At 42.0% G+C, this 10,000-nt stretch overlaps 2 protein-coding genes across 3 annotated transcripts in view; both read left to right on the top strand.

Moving 5' to 3' along the window:
• The window catches only part of LOC311012784 (ADAMTS-like protein 2), a 233,954-nt gene that overhangs the window by 176,526 nt on the left and 47,428 nt on the right, over window positions 1–10,000 (top strand). The window lies entirely within an intron of this gene.
• Window positions 1–10,000, top strand: part of agla (amylo-alpha-1, 6-glucosidase, 4-alpha-glucanotransferase a) — a 73,335-nt gene that overhangs the window by 51,378 nt on the left and 11,957 nt on the right. For both annotated transcript variants that reach the window (XM_084008425.1, XM_084008426.1), the window contains exons 14-24: window positions 663–826; window positions 1,784–1,885; window positions 3,170–3,325; window positions 4,436–4,586; window positions 4,688–4,812; window positions 4,918–5,030; window positions 5,204–5,338; window positions 5,543–5,673; window positions 8,342–8,478; window positions 8,891–9,024; window positions 9,131–9,306. In XM_084008425.1, coding sequence (XP_083864551.1) covers window positions 663–826; window positions 1,784–1,885; window positions 3,170–3,325; window positions 4,436–4,586; window positions 4,688–4,812; window positions 4,918–5,030; window positions 5,204–5,338; window positions 5,543–5,673; window positions 8,342–8,478; window positions 8,891–9,024; window positions 9,131–9,306 — 1,524 coding nt within the window. The remainder of the gene's footprint in view (window positions 1–662; window positions 827–1,783; window positions 1,886–3,169; window positions 3,326–4,435; window positions 4,587–4,687; window positions 4,813–4,917; window positions 5,031–5,203; window positions 5,339–5,542; window positions 5,674–8,341; window positions 8,479–8,890; window positions 9,025–9,130; window positions 9,307–10,000) is intronic.

The following is a 10,000-nucleotide window of genomic DNA, read 5'->3' as shown; positions in this document are numbered from 1 at the left end:
GTACAGTTTTCCTCTGAGTTTGTCGATGCCCAGCACGGACCCAGACAATCATACCTTGAGTTGTCCACCGACTCTGAAAGGCAAAACAACACCTGGAAATGATTTCAGGACCTGAAAGCACAAGCAAACTGGAATTTGAGTTTTTTTTTAAATAAAAGCTTGCAAAAACGCAGTCAAAACTAAAGTAGACTTTAAACTGAATACAAGAGTAACATAACGGCAAAACAAAACTGACAGGTTGATCTCAGAAGGCAGAGGAAAAATCCAAATAGTACAGGAAAGCCCTGAACATAACAGGAAACAGCCGCAAAAACAGACGAACAACCAAAGACACAGAGAAAACACACAGACTGAATACACAAGGGGCTGATGGGTAAACGGGACACAGGTGGGTACGCACAGCAGCCTGAGAGGCTGAGAGGGGAGAACTCAAGGAAACAGGTAAGGTAATACACGGCACGAGAGAGAAAACTAAAACAGGAAGTAAAGCAAACAGAATGAATACACATATGGCCTACAACATAAAGGAGGAAGTCAAAAACACATCAGAACCTGACAACAGCATTGCATGCATTTGGAGTGTGGCCCCTTCATTTGTACAACAGCGTGCTGGGATGTGTGAAGTGGACTGGTTGAACTCCTCCCATGTTTCATGCCCACAGAGGCAATGTCAGCTGGTGACAGCCATGAGGAGGGCCGGCTGGTCTATCGCTACGGAGGAGAGCCAGTCGGAGCTTTTGTTCAGCCCAGTCTCCGCCCACTGATGCCCTCCATTGCCCACGCCATGTTCCTTGATGTAACCCATGACAATGAGTGTCCCATACAGGTAGGTCTCTGTCAGGTTAGGATGACGCTGATAATCATGTAATGTTTCCCTAGAATCCAATTGTTGTGGCTTTTCCTTATCGTATGAACTTCTTATGAATCCTGCAATGTACACAATTTTACCTGATAAAAGAAATATAAGGTAAAACATGACAATGGCAAAAGCCTTTATGGAAGGTCAGTGTATTCAAACTGAACAAAGGACTGCACAATTCATTGCATATTAATCAGGGTCATGATTTTAGCTTCCCACAATAAATTAGCATGATGGACTAAAATGCTCACACTCCAATGCATATCATCAGCCAGTTTGTGAAAAACATTAAACAATGAATTTACATGCCACAAATATTCCATTTGTTTGCGTTTATTTAAAAAAATATATTCCAACAAATCTATTTAAATGGCCACCTTCTTGAAGATGTGGTGTTGTGAAATTTGTGCATATCCAAAAAGGTATTGATATCCAGGTCCTTCATTAATCTTAAAAGTAGGTGTGTTTTTCCGTACTTCTGGCCATGCATCTCTTCTCCAGCTTTACGAACTGTAGTCTAGTTGGTTTGTGTCCACAGAGCTGGATGGAAAGAGTCTGTGTTTGTATACGTGTCCAAAGAATGGCCCTAAAACCTGAATCATAGCAAGATATCATACGTCTTCATCTGAAAATGCTCCATTCAGAACTAGGCTGTATAACATGAAAGTGAAAGCAGTGCTCTGTTGATTTAAATGTGAAGTGCAATGTTTTATTCATATAAATCAATGGAAAATCAAGATAATTATCGTGATATAAATATATTAATATCCATATATATATATATATATATCTTTAATATTTAGCAATAAAGATATTAATCTTAAATGTGATCATTTTGCCCATAATTGAGCAGCTCCGGTGATGCTTTGACCAGATATCAGGTGTGGACAGTAATGGCTGTGCGTTTGCCTCTTTGCCATACAGCTGCGTTCAGCACTGGACTCCCTCCCCAGCTCTGCTGTCGTCTCTATGGCCTGCTGTGCTACGGGTTCTACCAGAGGATATGATGAATTAGTGCCACATCAGGTTATTTACACACACACACACATTATGTTTCTATGAATGACTACCGTTCACATAATTTCTCTACTATATGTAACACTGTTTGTTAGACTGTTTGTTCGACTGTTTCTTTAAATATTTATCAGTTGATTTTCTGAATATTTATTATCAGTCCTATTTCTAAACCCACATGAACCACTCCAACTAGATCCAATACAGAGCTCTTATTAAAAACTAAAGCACGTCACTTTTGAAGCTGCTCGATGACCGCTGACCAGCAGTGTATCATATAAAAGGCTCTTTTTGAAGTCTGGCACAGTGCTCACTCTATATGAAATCCACGGGGAAGACATCTCTTCCAGGAAACTGGACAGAAAACAGTGAGGGCACAGAAACGTGAAGCCACCATTTACAAACAGGCTCGGTAGTGAAGCTATTCCATGTGATGAACTTTGTGTCAGCTGACAGTATTAAAAGTATGTCTTAGCATTAAACGATATTTATGTTAAAGGTGCTTTTGACAATATTGATAACATCTAGCCTTCTATCGCATTCACGTCCCAACCCAGCGGTTGCTGGAAGCGATTGCGCCCTCAATGGGTTGCCAGTTCATTAGCTAGCTAGCTTTAAGGATATCTTACCGGTCAAGAAGGAAAGTAGCCACCTCGGCGTGGCTTTTCAGTTCTTGAAACTCCCTCAGCTGACTCCGACGATCAAAAGGTGAACCAACGCTCACTCTGGTCTCGCTCCTCCTTTTGTCACTTAGCACTTGGGACTGGTACCGAAACGCTGCCCGCTTACCGTCAAACTCCATTTGACGCACACCCCATTTTTCTGTTAGTTTTCTCCACACTAACTGGCAACACCAAAGACTACACAGAGAGCAACACATTACACATCTACACAGAGGTAAACAACACATTAATTACGGACCGACAAAAACATTTTAAATGATTAATTCACATTTTCACGAGAACTGATACTTTTGATTCTGCACCTTTCTAAAAGCTCTGTGGATGTTTTGTTTTTTTTATTAATCGTTTCCGTAAAAATGTTATCAATATGACCTTTAAATTCCCCAATATTGGCTTTTTTTGTTGGAAACATAAAATCTATGCTATTTTTGTCTTTAAAGTTCTGTTGTAGGAACAGTTGTAGACAAGCTACATGTGGAGCTGTCAAACGTTCCATTTTTTAAGGATGTGATTTTTTCATAATCTTAAAAATACGACCCATGTCGGGGTCCTTCCTTTATTGATGTTTGTGAAAACAGTGTGTGTGTGTGTGTGTGTGTGTGTGTGTGTGTAGATCTCAGTGGTGAAGGAGGAACGTTTTTACCCTAAGTGGAACCCCTCAGCCCCCGCTCACTCTACAGGTGAAGTTGGATTCCAGACTGGCATCATGGCTGGGAAACTGGCGCTCAACAAGCTGCACCAGGAACTGGCATCCCAGGGATTCATTCAGGTGCCATAATGTACTTTCCATGGTTGTTGATATAATGAAATCAGCTCACTCTGCAATCTGTTTAAGGTAAAAGAAAACAAAAGGAAAGCAGTTTTAACATCTCGATCTTTGGTGCTATTTGCTGATGTTGTGTTTCTGCACTACCTTTCTTATGGTGGAGATACACCAAATCCATCCAATGAATGGAAATACATGCTGTAACGAAAGTAGCCCAGTTGCTCCAACTGCTGGCTATACTTGGTTTTGGATCGACTGTGAACATGGTGGCTGAGTGACCAACATTCACATTTTTCAGCTAAACAACACAAAACTAGACGATGCATTTCCTGAGGAAAATGCCTGTGAATGCTGACAGTTGAAATTCACTGGAAAGCACTGTTTAAAATTAAGAAACATCAGAGGGCAAAGGCATTGACTCCTGAAAACCTGAAATGTAAAACTGGCAGAATGAAACCTGAACTCATCATCATCATTGTCAACTGCTTATCTGGCGTCGGGTAGCGAGCTAGTTCTTTGGGTCATGACCCATCCCTCATGACCATAGGTGAGAGTAGGAATGAAGATAGACCGGTAGATCGGGAGCTTTGCCTTCCGGCTCAGCTCTCTTTTTGTCACAACAATGTGGTAAAGAGAATACAATTACGCCCCCGCTTGTTACGACTGAACTAGGATGTGAACCCAAATGCACGACTCCAAGACAAAGTACAAATGAACAATATTTTAATAACAAAGTAGCAAAGGGAACTCACTCACGGAGAGGAAAAAACTGTAGAACAAAAAAATAACTCTTTCGAGGAAAACGATGACGATACAGGGCAAAGACAAAGTATCAAAATAATGTTAAGATAGATTATGGCAAAAAAACAGAATTCCAAACCTGACTTGGGCTAACGTGGCTGGCGTGGTTCCCTGATGTTGGGGAACTAGCAGGAGCAGATTCGGCTATCAACAGATAATTATTAATATCAATATAACTATTGATATTAATAATTATATTACTCAACCGGGGATTTTGTGTATCTCTACCTTTACAGATGACTTATCTCTTAATATAATATAATATCTTAATATAACAGCGTGTTTGATCTCTAATCATCTCTCTCTCTCCAGGTGTTTGTAGACCAGGTTGATGAAGATATCGTTGCAGTTACTCGACACTGTCCCAACACACACCAATCTGTGGTTGCAGTTTGCAGGACAGCGTTCTGGAACCCCAAAACCCACCAGTACAACGATAGTGTCCCGCCCATGTTCATACCAGGTATGAAGATAACTTATATCATCACAAGTACTTATAAATATAAGATGTGAGATTGTGTTTTCTATCTGTTTCTTTGATTCTTGGTTTCTCTTCCTCTCAAGGGAAAATTGAGGAAGTGGTACTCGAGGCAAGGACAGTGGAAAGGCATGCAGGGAGTTATAAGAGGGATGAAAACAACATCAATGGCATGCCAGAATACACTGTGGAAATTAAGGAGCATATATCGGTAACTATTGCTATGATCACTTTTAGGGTTGTGGTAATTCTGCTTATTATTGAAATAAATGAGCATATCAATCAAATGATATTAATACATTTACATTTGATATAGTTACAGGAGAGTACAGTGGTGAAGCAAGCTTGTGTGACATCTAAAGGTCGCTCAGAGTTTGTGCAGGAAATCACCTTTCAGAAGTTGACACCAGGCAGCGTCATTGCCTTCAGGTAAACCACACACCAAAACACAAGCCAAATCAGTGCTGTATTTGCGTCATCATTGAAGGAAAATTTCAATGCACTAAATTTTTTCCACAGTTTATCAAAAGCTAAATGATTAGCATTCTGCATTTGGATCAGTTGTTAGGTAAACGCTTTCTGTGACTCTCTCTTTCTTACAGGGTTAGTTTGGACCCCAAGGCCCAGAAGTTGGTGGGGGGGCTGAGGTATTATCTGACGCAGTTCAGCCCAAAATACAAGAAAGGTAGTGTAGCAGATGAAAACCCACCAGAAGCACTGCAGAAACCCCTGGCACAGTAAGTGCACATGCACACACATCACTTGTGAGACATGACTTTTGGTATGGAGCTTTGTTCCTGTCTTTATTCAAGAGTGTAGTCTTTCAATTTGAGAGCATGACTCATTGATATCATGTTCAAAACCCTGTCTTTGCACTCAAAGCACCTGTTTTGGCTTGGATTTGCTCTTCTATCCCCTATCATCTATCATCTGTTTCCCAGGCTGATGTCCAAGCTGACGTTAGCGGACCTAAATGTCCTGCTGTTTCGCTGTGACTCTGAAGAACAGGAGGAAGGTGGAGGCTGTTACAGTATCCCAGGATGGGAAACCCTCAAATATGCTGGACTACAAGGTAGTGACACATCAGTTTTAGTTCACTATGTTTACGCAGTGTACTGAGACAAATTATATTCTGGGCAAGTGTGAAATACAAAGCATTCCAGTATTCTGTGTAGCATTATAGCAGCCTTGAGACCAGTCAAATACAGAAGCTTCATTAAAATGAGCTATTTGCCTCCAACGTAGTGTTGGGGATGTAGCAGGAGCAGAGTTGGTTATCAACAGCTAATTATTAATATCAATATGATTATCGATATTAATAATTATATTTAATATTTTATCATGATATAATCATGAATAAACGGGGCACCACCCTGGGATCAGGGAAAAGATAACCTAAAACTGTATTCAGTCTCAATATAAAGGTTTTATACTCACATGACAATCATCGTGATCATTGGCATAAAAGTATAAAAACAATCGAACAATTAAAAAGGCGTGAAATCCGAGCACAACCTGCTGTTATCCAGTGACATATACACAACAAGCACAAGAGACCGCTAGTTATAATATAATAAGATTTATTAAAATCAGTAATAATGATCACAATCAATAACACTGCAATTAACAAAGCCTTATTACCTAACTACCTAACACACAAAGCTAAGCTAAACAAAGGGAGATACACACGTGGAGTGTGTGTGCGTGTGTGTGTAGAGAGAGAGAGAGAGATATGGCCGGGTGCAGCCACCAGATGGAGCTATCTATCACAGCGTTCAGGGGCGGAGCCACTGACGTCCGATAGGATCGCAAGAGAGAGAGAGAGAGCGAGAGATGGCCGGGTACAGCCACCAGATGGAGCTATGTCCTTAGCGTCCGCCGGAAACAGCTGGCGTAGGACACGTGTGGGGCGGCGTATGTGTGTGTGTGTGTGTTAGCGGGACACAAACAAAGAGAGGGGAAGAATGCGCGCGCAATATTCGGAGGCTCAGGAGGCGTGTTACTATCACACTGGGCTCGTGAATGAACTGGCGTCCATTCAGCGGGACCGGTCTCTTAACTGATAGTAGACGCTTACTGGGCTCGCGAATATGGCTGAGGTTTAGTCAAAAACAGCGTTACAGAAATCAACCCAGCGGCGTGGGTACACGATCAGCATTCAAATACAACACGGAAAGCAACGGACTCGGCGGTCCGTGATCAAAACTTAAAACAGGTTAACAAGAATTACAAGCATATCCTACACTATCACTTATGTCTCTGCCCAGACTGATAGCCTCTTACTGATGTCGTTGCGTAGGTTGCGAGTCCGTCCTGGCGATAGTTCGGGAGTCCCGGCGTCAGCGGGGGACGTGATGAGTCGGCTTAGTCCAGACGAGAGCGGAGCGGGTTTCCTCTAAAAAAAACAGTTCATGTTTCTTTCTTCCGCGGGCGACAATATGATCGCGGCTTGGCGATTTAGTCAGCTTACTTCAGACAGGAGCTGGTAGCTGGAAGGCAGGAACCGGCTTGGTTCCTCTTGTTGCAGCGGTGTGCTGCGGGGGTCGTGTCCACTTCCTGTTGGTGGAGGGGTCGCCTCCCGTGGCAACGTGGTGTTGCGATGGAAGCGCGTTGGAAGCAGGAAGAGAAGAGCGTGTTCTTAAGATGGCGCTGGTTTATATAGTTCACGGCTGCTGCCGGGGACCCCCCGGGGTACCTGTGGTTGTCAGCCAATAGGGCACCAGTTGTGTGACGTTGCACTTCGCACCTAGGTGAGAAGTGAAACTAAAATGGCAGTGTAGTTTTTAAATCCCCTTTGTCCCTTTGTTCTGACCGCATGTGTAGGCTTTTGTAGGCCGCATTGTGTAGTCCTACTGCTGAGGTCCCAACAGTAGCTCCAGTGATTTTACCTCTTCAGACTTCAGAAGTACACAGGCCCTCTTACAATGATGAGCAAATCCCGACCTGAATGCAGTGCTGGAATATTATTATTTTTTTTATTATGCTCCGGACTAGTGGTGCACAGTATAGCTATACTAGAAAAGTTTCATTACTCTGCTGTTAAAAATGGTCTAATCCCTGTTGTCTTAGTAGCTGTACTTGAGTATGACAGTGTTTGGATAAGAAGCGTTCCTCTTAGTTGCATGGATGTGTGACTGCAGCAGTGGTGTGTGTGCAGCGCTCTGCCAGAGGACTGAACCACAAGACTCAAGAAATGAAGTTGAAAATAATAATTTATTGCCATGAAAGTTTCATTAACAATGTTACCAAAGCATCAACATATATATAATTTGTCCAAATAGGACAGTATTCAATAAACAGTAATAAATATTAACATGGATTTATATTAATTATATAAACAGTATATATTATGTAATATACCTCTTATTTATTTATATTTATATGTTCATATGTATATACATACATATATACACATACATACACCTCATCTTTTATATGCTTCGTACGTTACATATATATATATATATATATATATATATATATATATATATATATATATGTATGTTCCTGCTCACACACACATGCAGCAGAGATACAGGACGATAACAATCACTCACCAGCTTGGTGGAGGGAGTTTCTCTACACACATTCAAACACAAAGTCAAAAGAAACAACAGTGTTTTTATTTTTAATGATTGCCATAAAGCACTTTTGATGTATGACTGATACTTGCCCAATCCTTCCCATGTCTGGCGTGATATGACAGCAGTGTGAATGTGGTGGTGGTTGTGTGTTTGCAGGTCTGATGTCGGTGCTGGCTGATATCCGGCCCAACAATGACCTGGGCCATCCTGTCTGTGCTAACCTCAGAGAGGGGGATTGGCTGATCAACTTTGTGGCTAGCAGACTGATACACAGAGAGGGACCATTGGCACAGGTGACCTGGCCCACCTCACCCAAACTACACAAATAACACGTGTCTGAACCGCTAACTATCGAGCCATTCACATACATTTGTGTTTTTTGTTTAATTTTCTTTCAGGTTTGAAGATGTGTCTCATATTCCTGCAGAGACGGAGGGAATGTTATTTATTTTGTGCAAAGAATTGAAAATCTATATTTAAAAAAAAAAATCAGTGTCAAGGCTAGCACTGCTATATGCAGACACCTGCCACTTATTAAGCAACTGGAGTGCAATGTGTGTTCAAATGCAATGTTATTTTACATACATGCATATAGAAGATGGGTGAAGTGACTAGGCAGTGGGTAACTTCTTCCTTCTAATAGTGTCCACAGTCCTGAAGCTGATTCAGGGACAGATTGTCCATTAATGTACTGTGTGTCTGCAGGTGGGTCAGTGGTTGGAAGCTATGTTTCACTACTTGAAACACATCCCACGCTACCTCATCCCCTGTTACTTCGATGCCATCCTGGTGTCAGCCTACGTCACAGCCCTGGACGCCACTCACAAACTCATGTCCAGGTAGAAGAGACATCTTCATAGCTAAAACTATTCATTTTGAGGAATGATTTGTTGCAGCCAAGTCAAATGTAGAGCAATCACACTTTCTGTCTCCGTGTCCAAACAGTTTCATCCAGGATGGCTCCAGCTTCGTACGTTACCTAGCGCTGGGTTCAGTGCAGATGTGTGGTGTCGGACACATCCCTGCCCTCCCCCCCCTCTCCATGGAACTGGAGGACGTTCCCTACCGCATCAGTCCAGCCACGGGCCAGAAGGAGCAGTGCTGTGTCTCACTGGCTGCAGGTAGCCTAGCAACAGATACTGAATGGTGTCCTGAACAAAATAAGACTAACTCAACTGAAAGAATCCTTTAAGAATGAATTGATTATTTCATGTTTTTATTTTCATGAGATGAAGATGATATTTACTGTAACTTCAACCCCGATCTGAGCCAAAGTACCATACAAATGTAGGAATGGGCTGAGAGATGAGAACACGCCTACTTCAATGTGATGAAGCCTCAACACTGCATCAACAAATAGGACCACTGCAGTAGCTTTAGTGATATAGCATGGGCACTGAATTTGATGAATTTACTGTAAACCAGACCACAAATGAGACAATAATTTAGTATAATAGTCGACTATTCCATGATTCGATATAAGGATACTGATTGGACTGCAAATCTCATAGTCGGATCGTCAGCAAAACACCGGATCATTCCATTCGGGCTGTAGGCGGAGCTGAACGTCCTGGAGAGCCACTTTTATGTTCAATGAGCAAAAAAAAAGATGAAAAAAACATGATTTAATGGTCAGTCGACTATAGGCAAGCCTGGACCAATTAGATTGGACTGTGTTAATTCTTCGTCGGGTCCACCCCTTCAATAATGACCCTTTTTGTGCCAAGCCTTGTGCCTCCATCTCTGAAGCTTCTTTCCTCCCTGCTGGAGCCTCCTAGTGGTGGGGAGATGCTGCTGCTGCTGCTCTGCTCATTT

This window comes from Eutrigla gurnardus (genome assembly GCF_963514095.1).
Source record: "Eutrigla gurnardus genome assembly, chromosome: 4".
Taxonomy (NCBI): domain Eukaryota; kingdom Metazoa; phylum Chordata; class Actinopteri; order Perciformes; family Triglidae; genus Eutrigla; species Eutrigla gurnardus.
This window is presented reverse-complemented; position numbering and strand designations above follow the sequence as displayed.